The sequence below is a fragment of the Bos indicus genome, chromosome 19, assembly GCF_029378745.1.
Source record: "Bos indicus isolate NIAB-ARS_2022 breed Sahiwal x Tharparkar chromosome 19, NIAB-ARS_B.indTharparkar_mat_pri_1.0, whole genome shotgun sequence".
Lineage (NCBI taxonomy): Eukaryota > Metazoa > Chordata > Mammalia > Artiodactyla > Bovidae > Bos > Bos indicus.
Genome location: NC_091778.1, coordinates 47831323 through 47853094, shown reverse-complemented (window position 1 = coordinate 47853094; position 21772 = coordinate 47831323). Strand labels below are relative to the sequence as shown.

Below are 21772 nucleotides of genomic sequence, written 5' to 3'. Positions count from 1 at the left end.
CGTCAAAGAATTGATGCTTTTGAACTGTGGTGTTGGAGAAGACTCTTGAGAGTCTCTTGGAGTGTAAGGAGATCCAACCAGTCCATTCTGAAGGAGATCAGCCCTGGGATTTCTTTGGAGGGAATGATGCTAAAGCTGAAACGCCAGTACTTTGGCCACCTCATGCGAAGAGTTGACTCATCGGAAAAGACTCTGATGCTGGGAGGGATTGGGGGCAAGAGGAGAAGGGGACGACAGAGGATGAGATGGCTGGATGGCATCACTGACTCGATGGACGTGAGTCTGAGTGAACTCCGGGAGTTGGTGATGGACAGGGAGGCCTGGCGTGCCTCGATTCATGGAGTCGCAAAGAGTCGGACACGACTGAGCAACTGATCTTATCTGATCTGATCACTAATCATCAGAGAAATGCATATCAAAACCACAATGAGATGTCATTTCACACCTGTTAGAGTGGCCATCATGAAAAAGAGATAGCAAATACTGATGAGGATGTGAAAAAAAAGAACACTTACACATTGTTAGTGAAAGTGTAAATTGGTGCAGCCACTACAAGAAAAGAATATGCATGTTTCTCAAAATAATGAAAAATAAAACTATGATATTTATTATCTAGCCATTGCACTTTTGGATATATATTTGCATGAAAAAAATCACTATCTTGAAGAGACTTCTGTATTCCCATGTTCACTATAGCAAAATTTACAATAGCAAACGTATGGGAAACAATCTAAGCATCCATCAAAAAATGAATGGGTAATAAAAATACACATACACATACAGAGAGATACACAATGGGTTATTATTCAGCCATAAAAAGAAAAAATTTGCCATTTGCAACAATATAGATGGACTTTGAGAGCATTATGCTAAGTGAAATCAGTCAGAGAAAGGTAAACACTTATGATCTCACTTATATGTGGAATCTAAAAAACAGTTCATAGAAACAGAGAACAGATTGGTGGTTACCAGCAGTAGGGGTTGGGGAAATGGACGAAAGTGGTCAAAAGGTATAAACTTTCAGTTAAAAGATAAATAATTTCTGGGGATATAATGTACAGCATGATGACTACAGTTAACAATACTGTGTTATATACTTTACAAGTTCCTAAGTAGATCTTAAGAGTTGTTATAGGTGATATATGTTAACTAAGCTTGTTGTGGTAATCATTTTGCAATACACATGTACATAAAATCATTATATTTAAACTTGCAGGATGCTATATGTCAACTATATCTCAATAAAATTGGAAATAAGAAATAGAGATAAAAAATCAATGTATAGATACAAAATACACAGAACATCTACATTTCATCCTTACCCAATCTCTTACTCTTGGGTTCTACCCCTCAACAGTAACCACTTTTTGCTATTTTTTTTCAGTTCTGGTTTTTTGCTTCATAATTCTAAATGATATGATTGTTCCTGTATTTCTTGAATAATCAATACTATAGAATGTCTATCAGTTGTTACAAAATATAACAGTTTATTTCCTTTCCAATACTACTTTGTCCCTTAATCCCTTTTTCATATTTTGGGGGAATATTTTAATTTAAAAAATTTATAGGTTTTTTAATAACTCTAAAATTTACTTATTCCTTTACTTCTCTGGTTCATTACCAAATACACCTATTTTTCTTTTTCTGCTTCTGGGTAACCTGTCTTGATTAAGAAAGTCTCCCTCAAACCAATATTTTAAAATATTCTCCTAATTTTTCCTAATATCATATTTTACATTGAGAGTGTCAAATCACACAAAGTGGTTTTTTTCCTGCTTATATTGTAAGATAAGGGGACTTCTATATTTTTTAGACGGCAAGTACTATATAAAAATCATTCTTTAATAAACATCATGTTATCCATTATACTAGATTTATTTTAAAACTGTTTAGTAGTCTATTTAAAGTTTACATATTTATCTATTACTTGCCAGTGAAATTTAGTTTTGGTTATGGTAGTTTTATAGTAACTGCTAATATCTGATAAGGCAAATCTTTCTAGTTTTCTTTCTCTTGACTTCTTGGATATAGTTGGGCATCTATTCTTCCATTTGTTCTTGAAAATCATTTTAAAATTCTTATAATAAAACTCTATTGGATCATATGGTAGTTCTATTTTTAGTATTTTGAGGAATCCTCATATTATTTTCCATGTTTTCCCTAGTAGCTCAGCTGGTAAAGAATGCACCTGCAATGCAGAAGACCCTGGCTCGATTCCTGGGTTGGGAAGATCCCCTGGAGAAGGGATAAGCTACCCACTCCAGTATTCTTGGGCTTTCATGGTGGGCTCAGCTGGTAAAGAATCCACCTGCAATTCAAGAGACCTGGGTTTGATCCCTGGGTTGGGAAGATCCCCTGAAGAAGGGAATAGCTACCCACTCCAGTAATTTGACCTGGAGAATTTCATGGGGTAGCAAAGAGTCAGATATGACTGGAAGACTTCTGCTTTCATATTATTTTCCAAAGTGGCTGCACCAATTTACGTTCTCAACAACAGTGTTCTAGGTCTTCCTTTTCTCCACATTCTCATCAGTACTTATTTTAACTTAATTTTTTTTTTTTTTTTCCGGTCATGCCATGCGGCATGCAGATCTTAGTTCCCTGATCAGGAATCAAACTCATGACCCTTGTAGTGGAAGCACGGGGTTTTACCCACTGATTGCCAGGGAAGTTCTATTTATTGTTTGCTGTGTTTTTGATGATAGCCATTCTGATAGGTGTGAAGCGATAGCTCTTTGTGGTTTTGATTTGCACTTCCCTGATGCCCAGCAATGTTGAGCAACTTTACGTGTGTTTTTGGCCATCTGCATGTCTTCTTTGGAAAAATGTCTATTCAGGTCTTCTGTTTGTTTTTAATCGAGTTTTTTTTTTTTTATTGAGTTGTATGAGTTGTTTATACAAATGTGGATATTAACCTCTTATCAGATATATTATTTGCAGATGTCTTCTCCCATTCAGTAGAATGCCCTTTTGTTTTGTTGATGTTTTCCTTTTGCTGTGTAAAAGTGCCCAACTTTGATTAGGTTCCATTTGTTTATTTTTGCTTTTGTTTTCCTTGCCTGAAGAGACTGATTCAAAAAAATATTATTAAGACATATCAAAGAATGCACTACTTAAGATGTTTTCTTTCAGGAGTTTTATGGTTTTCAGTCTTACTTGTAGGTCATAATTTATTTTGAGTTTATTTTGATACATGGTGTGAGAAAATGTCCTAACTTAATTCTTTTACATGTATCTGTCCAGTTTTCCTAACACCACTTATTGAAGAGACTATCTTTCCCCCATTGTATATCTTTATCTCCTTTGTGGTAGATTAATTAATTATATGTGTATGGATTTATTTCTGGCTCTCTATTTTGTTCCATAGATCTATGTGTCTGTTTTCATGCCAAAACACCATACTGTTTTGATCACTCTAGCTTTATGGTATAGTGTGAAGTCAGGAAGTGTGATAGCTTCAGCTTTGTTCTTTTCCCTCAAAATTGCTTTTGGTATTTGAGGTCTTTTGTGGTTCCACATGAATTTTAGAAATTTTTGCTCTAGTTCTGTAAAAATTGTCATGGGTACTTTGATAGGGATGACATTAAATTTGTAGATTGCTTTGAGTAGTATGGATATTCTTAACAATATTAACTATAACATGATTCAGCAATTCCACTTCTAAGTATATACCTGCAGAAGACACTAATTAGAAAAACTGTATGCACCCCGATGTTCATAGCAGCATTATTTACAATAGCCAAGATATGAAAGCAATCTACATTTCCATCAACAGATGAATGGACAAAGAAGATGTAGTGTGCAGTGATAAGTCATTTTGATATCATGCACCTTAATATGATGCTACAAGAATAACACTCCATCTTTGTGGTATTATTTTTGAAAATTTTTATTCCCTGGTATAATTTTGAAAAAACATCAACTTCAAACTGAGGGATTTTCTACAAGATATATGACCAGTACTTTTCAAAACTGTCAAAGTTATGAAAAATAAAGATTAAAAATTTGTCAGATTGAAGAGGATGAAGAAGACATGATGACTAAATGCCAACATAGGACTTTAACAGATAAAAGACATTAATGGAAAAACTAGGGATCCCTGAATAAAATCAGTAGCCTAATTTAAAAAAAAGAAGATACGTTGTGTATGTGTATGTATATACACACATATATATACATACAGAACACACACAATGGAATATTGATCAACCATAAAAAAGAATGAAGTTCTGCCATTTGCAATAATATGGATGGATGGGATGGTATTATGCTTAGTGAAGTCAGAGTGAGACAGACAAATACTGTATGTTTTTACTTAAATGCAGTATCTAAAAATATAACAAACACGTTAATACGACAAAACAGAAACAGATTCACAGATACAGAGAACAAACTGTTACCAGTGGGAAGGGGTGGGAGGGCAGGACAAGAGAGAGGAAGGGGATTAAGAGACACAAACTATTAGGTGTAAAATAACAAAGCTATAAAGATATAATGTACATCACAGGGATTATAGCCAATATTTTATGATAAATTTAAATGGAGTATAATCTATCAAAATGTTGAATCACTATGATGTATATCTTAAACTAACATAATATTGTGAATCAACTATACTTTGATAAAAAACCCCATTGGGATTTTATATAAAACTATAGGTATATAATATAGAAATATATACACACAAAAAATATAAATGTGTATATATAATTTTAGAATAATTGACATCTTTATTTCAGTAAATCTTGAGACATTTTTCCATCTCAGAGCAGTGGTTTATAATCCATTATCTTCTATCATTGAGGGTATATCCTCAGTGAAAAGAAAAGAAGGAAGGTGATCCAGTTTAATATCTTTGTCAGTTGGTTCTCTGGCTAATGATAAGGAAGAGTCTTTATGCTTGAAATGCCCTTAGCAGTATATCTCTGGCTAAGAATTAATCTGTAGCAAATAGCACCCATGAGCTGTAAGGCATGGTTCCCTGAATAATGTCACAAACACTATACAACTTTCTGGAGATGCTTCATAATTTAAATGCCCCTAATGTGTGAGGTGATTTATAGAGACTTCATTTATTCTCAACCAGAATAGCATGTCCAACATGGGAAGAAAGAAACTATGGAGTTGCCCTTGACACTTCAGACCTCTATTTTTTTTTTTAATAATGCTTTTATCCTAGACATCATGTAGTGAAGCTTGACACTAGGTAAGATCTCTGATTTATGTCAGTCTGATTTAACAATCTGAACCTGAGTGTTAGTTTACCATTCAAGAACACAAATTAACTTTTTATGTTCCTTAATAAGATTTTACTCTATACAGATCCTATTTCTTGTAAAATGCATTCTTAGATAGTTCATGGGTTTTGTTGAAGTTATAAATCAAGTACTTTTCCTATTTGGTCATTGTAAGCTTTGGGAAAGCCACTGAGGTTTGCATATTTATCTTGTATTTAGTTACCTGAACCAAAATGGCTTATCTAAGACGCAAATAGGGCTTCCCAGATGGTGCTAGTGGTAAAGAAGCCGCCTGCCAAAGCAGGAGACATAAGAGACATGGGTTCGATCCCTGGGTCGGGAAGATCCCCTGGATGAGGAAATGGCAATCCACTTCAGTATCTTTGTCTGGAGAATCCCAAGGACAGAGGAGCCCAGCAGGCCACAGTCCATGGAGTTGCAAAGAGTTGGACACGCCTGAAGCGACTTCGCATGTATAAGACTCAGTAATTATAATAGATTTCTTTTAGTTTGTGTTCTGTGTTTCTTAGAGACACAATCATATCATCTGAAACTAAAGGTAATATTGTCTCTTTCTCAGTATTGTTTCATCCCATTTCCTCACTGAAGTAGCTGGAATCCTTAAAACAATGGTGAATGACAGTAACAATAGTTGGCATTTGTAGCTTTTTTTTTTTTTTCTTCTAAGTTTAGGGTACCTTAAGATTTTAAACTTTTATGTTATTACCAACTAAATCAAGTTTTAGAAATTCTCAGCTGTAAGACATAGAGAAAACTCCCTTTGGAGACTGACAGTGCTATTTACTATTCATACCATCAACAGGTAGATTTTCATTTAGCTGTTCAAATTCTTTTTCAGTGAGTTTGATATTCATTTTTTCCAGAAGTGGTCTCAAGTTGCTGATGTCAACTTTTCCCCCTTAAGAAAGACAGAAAAGTAGCATGAAAGCCACTGAATGATCTAAAACATGAAAAACACATTTGTCTTTAAATGTCTTTCATGAGTATGTATAAGTATTATAATAAAAGAGACAACAAAAAATAAAATTTGCATATTTGTATTGTTATTGCCATTTCTGATAAGAAGACTATAGCTTCCATTTGACTTTTCCAAGAGTACAGAGAAAGTCAATAGGTACAAGAACATGGAACACATTTCCTTAAAACCTATACTGGTGACAAGTCTACATAGAGAAGACGTTCTCGAGAAGGTTATTGGGCCGAATGGTAACTGGACCTGGAGAATCCTCATCCATTACTCCCAGTAGTCCTGATTTACTATACAAAGTAGTTTTATTTATTTTTTTGGATCAGACTCCAAAATTGGCTGTCATTGTTGCTGAACAACTTTTCTAAATTCAGTGGTGATGTTAATCCTCCACTTCAATTTTTCTTTGCAAAATTACATACCAATTATTTACCTGGGAGCAATACTAGAAAAATTCCATGTATGGTATTTCCTATGAAGATAATAGTATACACATCATTTCTGTGTAAAATGAAAATACACTGAAAGAAGCAAAAATAATGAATAAAAATATAAAAAGGATAAAGGATTCAAAATCTTATGAAAAGAAAGAAGATATCAGACAAGAGAATCAATACATTACAATTCTTACTTCTGAAAGATGTCACACCCTTTAGTGTTCTATTTTTATGCACCTTTCCATCACCTGTTAAAAAAGGGGGTTTGGATTATGATACAGGGAAACTGATAATGGAATTCACAAAAATAGAATTTATTTCTTATATTTAAGAATAATAATAATTTGTCCTAGAATACTTTTATCTGTTTTACCTTGAAGTAGTAATAACATTAAGAAATACTAAAATCTTTAAAAATACAAAACTATTCACACTTTGTCCCACAAAGCCATTTTTTTTGTAGAATTCTACCATGCTGAATATACATGATCAAGTTCTTTAAAAAAGTGTTTCATGCCAATTTATACATGCATGTTGATGTCCATTGTCAAAAGTCCATTTTCATATTAGGTGGTCTTTTTATTTAAAAAAAGATCTTTAAAAAGTTCTTAATTATCTCTTTGTTATACTTGTTGCAAATAATTTCCAAGGTTGGTATTTGCTTTTTATCTCATGCAGAAGTATTAAATCTTGTCAGTTTATTATTTCTGGATGTTGAGTGTTAATATTTCTGCAGTTGATTCAGGAAAAAAGAATGTATGTACGTGTGTGTATTTATTGGAGAGAGAGGGGTATGGGTAGAGAGAGAAAGTATGAATAAATGATAAAGCTAATGGGCAAATTGTAAACGAATTGTGAACCTGGGTAAAGGGTAGGAGGGAGTTTTTTGTACTCTTCTTAAAACTTTTCTAAAGTTTTAATATTATGTTTAAATAAAGTTAAAATACTAGAAGTCAAAAAATCCAACCATCTAAAAATATTAAAATTATTTTGGCAGCAACATCTGGGTCAAGAGGAAAAATGAAACTGTAAGCTAATTAACAATGATGATAACAGGAACTATATATCTGATCCCATGAAATAAGGCTAAAGCAACAAAAATAAAAACAGTCAACCATTCAACTTCAAGAATAATAGAGAATGAAAATGTTCCAAAGACAGAAAAAGGAACTGACAAAAATTATAGCAGAAATTAATACATTAAACAAATAGTAAACAACAAATAAGTCTAAGAATTGGGTTGTTTGTGGGGTAGGAAACAATAACACAGATTAATTGCTAGGAAGTATAACTGAGAAAAAGATAAAGCATAAATACAGCAAATCAGACTGAGACTGACCAGTATCAAACTTAATCTTCTAATTGTGCTGTGACTATGTAAGAGAATTATATGCATGTATATGTATATATATGTGTATACATATATATATATATATATTTAAGATAATGCACACTAAACACAGTGTGCATTAATTAGAAGATTAAGATTGATACTGAATGAGACTAGGGAAATAATTATCAATACAGGGGAAATTTTAAAAAGTTTTATGAGGACATTTTGCCATGCTCTTTGTTTTGAAGCTGGAGAGTATTACACTTCATGAAGTAAGTCACACAGAATGATAAATACTGTATATTTTTACTTATTGTGGAATCTAAAAAATAAGACAAGTGAATGAATAAAATCATTGCTTATCTTATCATGGCAATTTTCACAGGAAATTTCAGTGATTCTTAAACCAAAATCTACATGACACTGTCAGAGTCAGAAAGTAACAAAAATATAGTCTTTACCCAGATTTTTCAAATGTTAACATTTAACTATATTTACTTTATCATCCTTTCTGTAGGTGCATATTATTTTTTTCTGAATGTTTGCAAGTGAATTTGCAGGTACAATGCCCTTAACCACTAAGTACTTTAGTGTGCATTATCTTTAAAAAAAAAAAAAATATGTATATATATATATATACACATATACATGTATATAATTCTCTTACGTAGTGACAGCACATTAGAAGATTAAGATTGATACAGCACACCTAACTAATCTACAGAGTTTACTCAAATTTTACTAGTTGTTCCATTAATGTCAATATATAGCAACTAAGAATCAATTTCTCATGTTTCTTTATTCCTTAATCGGGGACAATTCCTCATTCTTTTTCCATCATGATTTTCACATTTTTGATGTGGACAAGCCATTTATTTTGTACAATAGCCCTCAATCTGGGTGGTGGACTTTTAGAAATAACCTGGAGTTTAAATTTTAAATCCTTAGGCATTAAATTATAAAGCTTTATAACTTCCCTCCCAGGCTTACAAGGTCTAGTTGTTCAAAGGAAGGTTTCAGCAGCAGTTTTTAGGCTTACCACTAACTGGCAGTGCTTTCATCAGCTTTGCATATTCTGTTTCTGGAAGTTCAATTCCCGTATCACTCAGCACATTTTCCATGTTATTCATATTTTCACCTTTAAAAAGTTAGAAATAATTATACTTATTAATGATGATTCCAAATTTGAGGTTGAATAGCAAAAAGCACAATGAAGTCCCCATCTATATAGTCTTGCGGGAAATCAGAACTCTTAATTGTTTCTTCAATACTAACAGACAAAGGTTCTTTTTAAATTATGAGAAAAAATAAATGTATTTCTATTACTGTTGAGTTAATCCACCTAGATAGCTTATTAGGTAAGATTAAAAATAATCTTATAAGAAAGTATTACATGACTTTGTTAATAAAGCAATTGTTGACTCATTTACAATTATTCAAGAATTCACAGTGCCATTTATTGTGCCTGCCTAGAATTTCATTCCTAAATGTTTTATTAGGAAGGAAATCTCTACAGTGTAGGATTTCTTATATAGATTTAGTCCTGTAGGTATATTTTGTATTGCTTTATTTTTGCTTCCTTTTTTCCTAACTTAAATTTATGCAACAAGATAAAACTTTCCATTGGATCTAGTGGCAGGATAGCAGGAAAACATGATAGAAAAATAAAAATTGTCAAACCCTAGGATGTTCAGTTTATTAGTAATTTACCACTAACCTGTGAAGGCTTTCACTTCATCCATTACCTTTTTCATATCAACTTTCCCATCAACTGCAAGAAAACACACATGTTACATCTATCTATCTATCTATCTATCTATATATACACACACACACACATAACACAAAAGATGAGAAAGTGAACAAAAAAATTTAGTACTTATCACTTGCTATAGAATTTTATTTCTCCCTTTCATTGGTATAAAATAAGAAAAATGTTTTACATTTCACATATATAACTATATTAACAATGTGACACTGACATTTTTTTAAGATATTAAAACTTTCAGCATAAAGGAATTATATGCAAAAGAAGCCCCATTTACTTTAGCTGCTTTTAAGCATTTATATATTGGAAAATTCTCCATTATTTAGTTAGGTTACTGGGTCAAAATTAAAAAGGTGATGTATGCCATATTTTACTGTTTTATGTTTGGAAATTTTCTACTCGTATAAAGTTGACACATACTCATTATTTATTCACTATTATAATTAAGCCAAAAAAATTCATTGACTTGAATTACATGTGCAAGTTATAACTGACTTAATACCTACACAATTGTTAATTACAACCTTTGTATATAATAGATATTCAATGATCTATTTCATCAGTTTTTAAAAGGACATTCAAATAGAAACATTAGAGAGACAAAATAAGTTCACTAAATCAGAATCTCAATTATATTAAGTATTGAGAAAGAGGAAAACAGTGAAACATTCTTGTGCTTTTATTTTCCAAATATTTACCTGTTGACTAACAGCAAAAATTAAAATTTGAATTATATATTACACTATTGAGAAAATACAACTATTAAACATAATAAAAAATCCATTATAATTTCAGATGGGCATTCTGAGCTAAAGAAAAAGGTCTTAAAAGCATACAAATATATGGACGCTAAACAACACACTTCTGAATAACCAACAAATCACAGAAGAAATCAAAAAAGAAATAAAAATATGCATAGAAATGAATGAAAATGAAAACATGACAACCCAAAACCTATGGGATTCAGTAAAACAGTGCTAAGGGGAAGGTTCATAGGAATACAAGCTTACCTCAAGAAGCAAAAGAAAAATCAAATAAATTACCTAACTTTACACCTAAAGCAACTAGAAAAAGAAGAAATGAAGAATCCCAGGGTTAGTAGAAGGAAAGAAATCTTAAAAATTAGGGCAGAAATAAATGAAAAAGAAACAAAGGAGACTACAGCAAAAATCAACAAAAGCTAAAAGCTGGTTCTTTGAGGAGATAAATAAAATAGACAAATGATTAGCCAGACTCATCAAGAAACAAAGGGAGAAGAATCAAATCAATAAAATTAGAAATGAAAATGGAGAGATCACAACAGACAACACAGAAATACAAAGGATCATAAGAGACTACTATCAGCAACTATATACCAATAAAATGGACAACTTGGAAGAAATGGATAAATTCTTATACTTCTTTGGAAGTATAACCTTCCAAAACTGAACCAGGAAGAAATAGATAATCTTAATAGACCCATCACAAGCATGGAAATAGAAACTGTAATCAAAAATCTTCCACAAACAAAAGCCCAGGACCAGATGCCTTCACAGGTGAATTCTACCAAAAAAATTAGAGAAGAGCTAACACCTATCCTACTCCAACTCTTCCAGAAAATTGCAGAGGAAGGTAAACTTCCAAACTCATTCTATAAGGCCACCATCACCCTAATACCAAAACCAGACAAAGATGCCACAAAAAAAGAAAACTACAGGTCAATATCACTGATGAACATAGATGCAAAAATCCTTAACAAAATTCTACCAAACAGAATCCAACAACATATTATAAAGATCATATATCATGGGCTTTATCCCAGGGATGCAAGGATTCTTCAGTATTCACAAATCAAGCAATGTGATACAACATATTAACAAATTGAAAGATAAAAACCATATGATTATCTTAATAGATGCAGAGAAAGTCTTTGACAAAATTCTACATCCATATATGATAAAAAACCTCCAGAAAGCAGGCATAGAAGGAACATACCTCAACATAATAAAAGCCATATACGATAAACCTACAGAAAACATTATCCTCAGTGGTGAAAAATTGAAAGCATTTCCCCTAAAATCAGGAACAAGACAAGGGTGCCCACTCTCACCACTACTATTCAACATAGTTTTGGAAGTTTTAGCCACAGCAATCAGAGAAGAAAAAGAAATAAAAGGAATCCAAATTGGAAAAGAAGAAGTAAAACTCTCACTGTTTGCAGATGATATGATCCTCTACATAGAAAACCCTAAAGACAGCACCATAAAATTACTAGAGCTAATCAATGAATATAGTAAAGTTGCAGGATATAAAATTAACACACAGAAATCCCTTGCATTCCTATACACTAACAATGAGAAAACAGAAAGAGAAATTAAGGAAACAATTCCATTCACCATTGCAACAAAAATAATAAAATGCTTAGGAATAAATCTACCTAAAGAAGCTGCTAAGTCACCTCAGTCGTGTCCGACTCTGTGCAACCCCATAGACGGCAGCCCACCAGGCTCCCCCATCCCTAGGATTCTCTAGGCAAGAACACTGGAGTGGGTTGCCATTTCCTTCTCCAATGCATGAAAGTGAAAAGTCAAAGTGAAGTCACTCAGTCGTGTCTGACTCTTAGCGACCCCATGGACTGCAACCCACCAGGCTCCTCCATCCATGGGATTTTCCAGGCAAGAGTACTGGAGTGGGGTGCCATGCCTTCTCCGACCTAAAGAAGCAAGAGACCTATATATAGAAAGCTATAAAACAATGATGAAAGGAATCAAAGATGACACAAATAGATGGAGAAATATACCATGTTCATGGATCAGAAGAATCAATATAGAGAAAATGAATATACTACCCAAAGCAATCTATAGATTCAATGCAATTCCTATCAAGCTACCAATGGTATTTTTCAGAGAACTAGAACAAATAATTTCACAATTTGTATGGAAATACAAAAAACCTGAAATAGCCAAAGCAATCTTGAGAAAGAAAAATGGAACTGAAGGAATCAACCTGCCTGACTTCAGACTATACTACAAAGCTACAGTCATCAAGACAGTACAGTACTGGCACAAAGACAGAAATATAGATTAATGGAACAAAATAGAAAGCCCAGATATAAATCCACGCACCTATGGACACCTTGTCTTTTCAAAGGAGGCAAGAATATACAATGGAGAAAAGACAATCTCTTTAACAAGTGGTGCCGGGAAAACTGGTCAACCACTTGTAAAAGAATGAAACTAGAACACTTTCTAACACCATCAGTTCAGTTCAGTTCAGGTCAGTCACTCAGTTATGTCTGACTCTCTGCAACACCATGAACTGCAGCACGCCAGGCCTCCCTGTCCATCACCAACTCCCGGAGTCTACCCAAACCCATGTCCATTGAGTCGGTGATGCCATCTAACCATCTCATCTTCTGTTGTCCCCTTCCCCTTCTGCCCTCAATATTTCCCAGCATCAGGGTCTTTTCAAATGAGTCAGCTCTTTGCATCAGGTGGCCAAAGTACTGGCGTTTCAGCTTCAGCATCAGTCCTTCCAATGAACACCTAGGACTGATCTCCTTTAGGATGGACTGGTTGGATCTCCTAGCAGTCCAAGGGATTCTCAAGAGTCTTCTCCAGCACCACAGTTCAAAAGCATCAATTCTTCAGTGCTCAGCTTTCTTTATAGTCCAACTCTCACATCCATACATGACCACTGGAAAAACCATAGCCTTGACTAGATGGACCTTTGTGGACAAAGTAATGTCTCTGCTTTTTAATATGCTGTCTAGGTTGGTCATGACTTTCCTTCCAAGGAATAAATGTCTTTCAATTTCATGGCTGCAATCACCGTCTGCAGTGATTTTAGAGCCCAGAAAAATAAAGTCAGCCACTGTTTTCCCATCTATTTGCCATGAAGTGATGGGACCGGATGCCATGATCTTCGTTTTCTGAATGTTGAGCTTTAAGCCAACTTTTTCACTCTCCTCTTTCACTTTCATCAAGAGGCTCTTTAGTTCTTCTTCACTTTCTGCCATAAGGGTGCTGTCATCTGCATATCCGAGGTTATTGATATTTCTCCCAGCAATCTTGATTCCAGCTTGTGCCTCCTCCAGCCCAGCACTTCTCATGATGTACTCTGCATATAAGTTCCATACACAAAAATAAACTTAAAATGGATTAAAGATCTAAATGTAAGACCAGAAACCATAAAACTCCTAGAGGAAAACATAGTCAAAACACTCTCTGGCATAAATCACAGCAGGATTCTCTATGACCCACTTTCCAGAGTAATGGAAATAAAAGCAAAAAATAAGCAAATGGGACCTAATTAAACTTAAGAACTTTTGCACAACGAAGGAAACTATAAGCAAGGTGAAAAGACAGCCTTCAGAATGGGAGAAAATAATAGCAAATGAAGCAACTGACAAAGAAATAATCTCAAAAATATACAAGCAGCTCATGCAACTCAATTCCAGAAAAATAAATGACCCAATCAAAAAATGGGCCAAAGAACTAAACAAACATTTCTCCAAAGAAGACATACAGATGGCTAACAAACACATGAAAAGATGCTCAACATCACTCATTATCAGAAAAATGCAAATCAAAACCATAATGAGGTGCCATCTCATGACAATCAGAATGGCTGCTATCAAAATGTCTACAAACAATAAATGCTGAAGAGGGTGGGGATAAAAGGGAACCCTCTCACACTGTTGGTGGAAATGCAGACTAGTACAGCCACTATGGAGAACAGTGCGGAGATTCCTTAAAAAACTCAAATAGAATTGCCATATAACCCAGCAATCCCACTGCTGGGCATACACACCAAGGAAATCAGAATTGAAAGAGACACGTGTACCCCAATGTTCATCGCAGCACTGTTTACAATAGCTAGGGCATGAAAGCAACCTAGATGCCCATCAGCAGACAAATGGATAAGAAAGTTGTACATATACACAATGGAATATTACTCAGCTATTAAAAAGAATGCATTTGAATCAGTTCTAATGAGGTGGATGAAACTGGAGCCTATTATACAGAGTGAAGTAAGTCAGAAATAAAAACACCAAACCAGTATATTAAGACATATATATGGAATTTAGAAAGATGGTAAAGATGATCCTATATCTGAGACAGCAAAAGAGACACAGATGTAAAGAACAGACTTTTGGACTCTGTGGGAAAAGGCGAGGGTGAGATGATTTGAAAGAATAGCATTGAAACATGTATATTACCATATGTGAAATAAATCACCAGTCCAAGTTCGATGCATGAAACAGGGCTTTCATAGCCGGTGCACTGGGACAACCCTGAGGGATGGGATGGGGAGGGAGTTGGGAGGGAGGTTCAGGATGGAGGACACATGTACACCCATGGCTTATTCATGTCAATGCATGGCAAAAACCACTACAACACTGTAAGGCAATTAGCCTCCAATTAAAATAAATTAATTAATTAATTTAAAAAACCAAGAACTTATCTCTGAAAAATGTAAAGTAAGAAATGACAAAATTCCTACTAAATGGCATCTGATTAAGATGGGAAAAATGGATTTGTCCAGTGGTGAGATATTTCTTGGCCTTACCGGAATCTTCTAAAGTTCACATATTCTAGATCTTGTCCTTCTAGGAGGGAATTGCTCTGTGATTAGTTACACTTCAACCTTACTTAACATTTCTTAAAAAATCAGAGCTTGTTTCCAGGTTTCCAAGAGGGAACTGAAGTTCAACATCAGCTCCTGGATAATGGAGTCTGGCAACATCATATAGGAACCTTTATAGCCTTCTAAAGGAGGAAGAGCATGTTCACTGGGTGGCCCACATTATAGACAACTTTGCTCTGTGATGAGACTCTCTAAGGGGACAAAAAAAGTGACACCGTCTTTGTGCTTCTATTTTAAATAGCTGGGGGACGATATCTCTGCAATTTGATGCAATTTGGGGTGAAATTTTAATCATTATGCTCAGTAGGCTTTCTTTGTTTCTCCCTTGTTTTTTTTTCAATTTTACTCTTTTAATTTTGTTATATCCTATTGTCACAAGCCTTGCCCTCTGCAACCTCTCCCCACTTTTTCTCTTTTTTCCTGTCTCCCTAATGGTCCTTCAGTAATCCTGTTGACATTCTCAGCAATGTGTAGACTTCATCATGCAAAAGAAAACATTAACATAAATTAATGTAAAAGTCAAGAGAAAATGTTTGTTTTTACTTCCATATTGGGTTTTCAAAGTTTTTCTAAGCAGCTTGATGTCAAGTAAGCATTTTGAAGAGGTCTATAATCTCATAAGCTTTCAGAGGTGCTTGATAATAATAGAAATGATGATAACCATAATATTTATCATAGTAATAAGTGACTTTATTGGACACATTATGTATAATACCAGGCACTGGTTTAATTTAATCCTTACAAAATTCTATTAAGGATGTGCTATTAATGTACTTCTTTCATATATGAAGAAACTGAGACAGAAAAACATTAAGATGCCATAATTTTAAACCTTAAGAGTGAGAATTCAAACCCAGTCAGTCTGGTTCTAGCATCTGTGCCTTTAACCACTCTGCTATTTGAACTCTGAATGTTCACCATTTGTTGCTCACCATCAGTTTGCAGGCTCTGTGTCAGATCTTTAAGTTCCTTTTCTGTGAGATTCATCCCCATGTTTTCCAGAACTGTGTCCAATTTACAGACATCATTTTTCCCTCCTTAAAAAGAGACAGGGATGAGAGCAAAATATAGTAATTTTAAAATCTGACAAAACTAGACAATCTAGTCAATTCTTCTGTTCAACTAAGGGGCGGTGGTTGTTACTGCTGATTAAAATTTCAGACTGGTTGGCTTTATTGTTGATCAAATTTTATGAATAAAAGAAATCTTTTGTTTTTTATGGTACAGATTCAGATTTTAATTTTTCTAAGCCCTGCCAAAGTTTGGGAAATTCCAAAGAAATATGGATTTTTCTTGAAAAAAATAACAAAATTAAATGAATATCTACTTACCTAAGGTACATAAAATAGGCAAATTCGTAGAGATAGAAAGTAGAGTAGTGGTTACTCAGGGTGGAGGAGAGGGGAATGGGAAATTATTTCCTAATGGACTTTTTGATAGCATTTCTGTTTGGGGTGATGAAAAGTTTCTGGATATGGATGGTGGTAACGGTTACAAAAGGTTGTATACTTAATGTTACTAAAATAGAAATTTTATCTTATGTGTTTTATACTACAACAAAAAAATGGTAAATTACAGAGCACTCATCTGCTTTTTTCATTATGACTCTCCTATCTCTAAGAGTCTTTATACCTTCCAGTAATCTATTCTGATAGATTTTCCCATCAGCTGTAAAAAAACACATAATTCAGGAAAAAGAGAAATCAGTCACCAAGATGGTTTTAAAATCATTTTAGAATTATGGCTTTAAAATTTTTCCATATATATCAAATTATAAAAACATTACAAACTAAAAAAAACCTTTGAAAGTCTGATCATTTGGGGACTTTCCTGGTGGTCCAGTGGTTAAGATTCTATGCTTCCAAAGTAGGGAACATGGGTTTAATCCCTGATCAAAGTCCCACATGCCATGTGGTACAGCCCTCCCCTCCCCAAACAAAAGTGATCATATTCTCTTTGAATTGTAAAGCCAGTATTATTATTATTATTCTACCATGCCAAAACATGCAGTCTTTTAATCCCTCCTTTTACTTTTCTCATTTGGATTTCTGGAGAAGGGAATGGCAAACTGCTTCAGCATTCTTGCCTTGAGAAACCCATGAGCAGTATGAAAAGGCCAAAAGATATGATACTGAAAGATGAGCCCCCCAGGCTGGTAGTTGTCCAATATGCTCCAGAGGAAGAGCAGAAAAATTGCTCCAGAAAGAATGAAGAGGCTGAGCCAAAGCAGAAATGATGCCCAGAAACGATGTCCAATGAAAGTAAAGCCTGATGCTGTCAAGAACAATATTCCATAGAAACCTGGAATGTCAGGTCCCTTAATCAAGGTATATTGGATTGGTCAAACAAGAGATGGCAAGAGTGACCACTGACATTTTAGGAATCAGTGAACTAAAATGGACCGGAATGGGCGAATTTAATTCAGATGAACATTATATCTACTACTGTGGGCAAGAATCCTTTAGAAGAAATGGAGTAGCCTTCATAGTCAACAAAAGAGTTTGAAACGCAGTACTTGGGTGCAATCTCAAAAACAACAAAATGATCTTGGTTTGTTTCCAAGGCCAACTATTCAACATCACAGTAATCTAAGTCTATGCCCCAACCTCTAATGCCAAAGAAGCTGAAATTCAATGGTTCCATGAAGATATATAAGACCTTCTAGAATTAACTCCAAAAAAAGATGACATTACATAGGGGACTGGAATGCAAAAAATAGGAAGTCAAGAGATACCTGGAGTAACAGGCAAGTTTGGCCTTGGAGTACAAAATGAAATAGGACAAAGGCCAACCAATTTTTGTCAAGAGAACACACTGGTCATAGCAAACACCCTCTTCCAACAATACAAGAGACGACTCTGCACATGGATGTCACCAGATGGTCGATACTGAAATCAGATTGATTATATTTTTTGTCGCCAAAGATGGAGAAGCTCTATACAGTCAGCAAAAACAAGACTGGGAGCTGGCTGTGGTTCAGATCATGAACTCCTTACTGCAATATACAGACTTAAATTGAAGAAAGTAAGGAAAACCACTAGGCCACTCAGGTATGACTTAAATCAAATCCCTTATGATTATACAGTGGAAGTGACAACTAGATTCAGAGGATTTGATCTAATAGACAGAGTGCCTGAAGAACTATGGACAGAGGTTTGTATGTATAGGAGACAGTGCCCAAAATTATCCCCAAAGAAAAAGAAATGAAAGAAGGCAAAATGGTTGTCTGAGGAGGCCTTACAAATAGCTGAGAAAAGAAGAGAAGTGAAAGGCAAAGAAGAAAGGGAAAGATATATTAATCTGAATGCAGAGTTCCAAAGAATAACAAGGAGAGATAAGAAAGCCTTCCTCAGTGATTAATGCAAAGAAATAGAGGAAAACAATAGAATGGGAAAAACTAGAGATCTCTTCAAGAGAACTGGAGATATCAAGAGAACATTTCATGCAATGATGGGGATGATAAAGGACAAAATAGTAAGGACCTAACAAAAGCAGAAGAGATTAAGAAGAGGTGGCAAGAATACACAAAAGAACTATACAAGAAAGGTCTTAATAATCCAGATAAACATGATTGTGTGGTAATTCAACTAAAGCCAGATATCCTGGAGTGTGAAGTCAAGTGGGCCTTAGGAAGCATCACTATGAACAAAGCTAGTGGAGGTGACAGAATTCCAGTTGAGCTATTTCAAATCCTAAAAGATGATGCTGTTAAAGTGCTGCTCTCAATATGCCAGCAAATTTGGAAAACTCAGCAGTGGCCACAGACCTGGAAAAGGTCAGTCTTCATTCCAGTCCCAAAGAAAGGTAATGCCAAAGAATGTTCAAACTGTTGTACAATTGCACTCATCTCACATGTAACAAAGTAATGCTCAAAATTCTCCATGCCAGGTTTCACTAGTACACAAACCAAGAACTTCCAGATGCTCAAGCTGGATTTAGAAAAGGCAGAGGAACCAGAGATAAATTGCCAACATCTGTTGGATCATAGAAAAAGCAAGAGAATTCCAGAAAAACATCTACTTCTGATTCATTGACTACACTAAGGCCTTTGATTGTGTGGATCTCAACGAACTGTGGGAAATTCTTAAACAGATGGGAATACCATACCACTTTATCTGCCTCCTGAGAAACCTATATGCAGGTCAAGAAGCAACAGTTATAACCAGACATGGAACAACTGACTGGCTCCAAATTGGGAAAGGAGTACCTCAAGGCTGTATATTGTCACCCTGCTTATTTAACTTCTATGCAGAGTACATCATGCAAAATGCTGGACTGGATGAAGCTCAAGCTAGAATCAAGATTGCAAGGAGAAATATCAATAACCTCATATATGCAGATGACACCACCCTTAGGGTAGAAAGTGAAGAGGAACTAAAGAGCCTCTTGATGAAAGTGAAAGAGGAAAGTGAAAAAGCTGGCTTAAAGCTCAACATTCAGAAAACTAAGATCATGGCATCTGGTCCCATCACTTCATGGCAAATAGATGGGAAAAAAATGGAAACAGAGGAAGATTTTATTTTCTTGGGCTCCAAAATCACTGAGGACAGTGACTGCAGCCATGAAATTAAAAGACACATGCTCCTTGGGAAGAAAAGCTATGACAAACCTCAATAGCATATTAAAAAGCAGAGACATCATTTTGCTGACAAAAGTCTAAAGAGTCAAATCTTTGGTGTTTCCAGTAGTCATGTACAGATGTGAGAGTTGGACACAGACAATGTTGAACACTGCAGAATTGATGCTTTTGAATTGTGGTGCAGGGGAAGACTCTTGAGAATCCCTTGAACAGCAATGAGATCAAACCAGTCAATCCTAAATGAAATCAACCCTGACTATTCATCGGAAGGGCTGATGCTGAAGTTCCAATACTTTGGCCACCTGATGCGAAGAGCCAACTCATTGGAAAAGATCCTGATGCTGGGAAAGATTGAGGACAAGAGGGGAAGGATGTGACAGAGGATGAGATGGTTGGAAGGCATCATCAACTCAATGGACAAGAGCTTGAGAAAACTCCAGGAGATAATGAAGGACAGGAAAGCCAGGCTGGCTACAGTTCATGCAGTCATGAAGAGTTGGACACAACAGAATGACTGAACATCCACACTTCCTTTCTCTTCAATTTTCTCTCTTAAGTATTCCAGTAGAATTAAGAGTAATGGCAGGTATTTCTCAGCACTTATTCATGATAATGGTAAGTTTCTTGATTTTCAAATGAAGAACTAAATTATACAATTAAGATTTCTTTTTTTTTTTTTTATTTTTATTTTTTTTCACTTCCAATTTTATTTTATTTTTAAACTTTACATAATTGTATTAGTTTTGCCAAATATCAAAGTGAATCCGCCACAGGTATACATGTGTTCCCCATCCCGAACCCTCCTCCCTCCTCCCTCCCCATACCATCCCTCTGGGCCGTCCCAGTGCACCAGCCCCAAGCATCCAGCGTCATGCATCGAACCTGGACTGGTAACTCGTTTCCTACATGATATTTTACATGTTTCATTGCCATTCTCCCACATCTTCCCACCCTCTCCCTCTCCCACAGAGTCTATAAGACTGTTCTATACATCAGTGTCTCTTTTGCTGTCTCGTACACCGGGTTATTGTTACCATCTTTCTAAATTCCATATACATGCGTTAGTATACTGTATTTATGTTTTTCCTTCTGGCTTACTTCACTCTGTATAATGGGCTCCAGTTTCATCCACCTCATTAGAACTGATTCAAATGAATTCTTTTTAATGGCTGAGTAATACTCCATTGTGTATATGTACCACAGCTTTCTTATCCATTCATCTGCTGATGGACATCTAGGTTGCTTCCACGTCTTGGCTATTATAAACAGTGCTGCGATGAACATTGGGGTACACGTGTCTCTTTCCCTTCTGGTTTCCTCAGTGTGTATGCCCAGCAGTGGGGTTGCTGGATCATAAGGCAGTTCTATTTCCAGTTTTTTAAGGAATCTCCACACTGTTCTCCATAGTGGCTGTACTAGTTTGCATTCCCACCAACAGTGTAGGAGGGTTCCCTTTTCTCCACACCCTCTCCAACATTTATTATTTGTAGACTTTTGGATCGCAGCCATTCTGACTGGTGTGAAATGGTACCTCATAGTGGTTTTGATTTGCATTTCTCTGATAATGAGTGATGTTGAGCATCTTTTCATGTGTTTGTTAGCCATCTGTATGTCTTTTTTGGAGAAATGTCTATTTAGTTCTTTGGCCCATTTTTTGATTGGGTCATTTATTTTTCTGGTGTTGAGCTGTAGGAGTTGCTTGTATATTTTTGAGATTAGTTGTTTGTCGGTTGCTTCATTTGCTATTATTTTCTCCCATTCTGAAGGCTGCCTTTTCACCTTGCTAATAGTTTCCTTTGATG

General features: G+C 35.1%; 1 protein-coding gene across 7 annotated transcripts in view; it reads right to left on the bottom strand.

Annotated features, from left to right (window-relative positions):
* Window positions 1–21772, bottom strand: part of LOC139177595 (uncharacterized) — a 199119-nt gene that overhangs the window by 96138 nt on the left and 81209 nt on the right. For all 7 annotated transcript variants that reach the window (XM_070773702.1, XM_070773703.1, XM_070773705.1 and 4 more), the window contains 5 exons: window positions 16324–16428; window positions 9713–9766; window positions 9035–9133; window positions 6857–6910; window positions 6052–6156 (listed from right to left, as the gene is read on the bottom strand). In XM_070773702.1, coding sequence (XP_070629803.1) covers window positions 6052–6156; window positions 6857–6910; window positions 9035–9133; window positions 9713–9766; window positions 16324–16428 — 417 coding nt within the window. The remainder of the gene's footprint in view (window positions 1–6051; window positions 6157–6856; window positions 6911–9034; window positions 9134–9712; window positions 9767–16323; window positions 16429–21772) is intronic.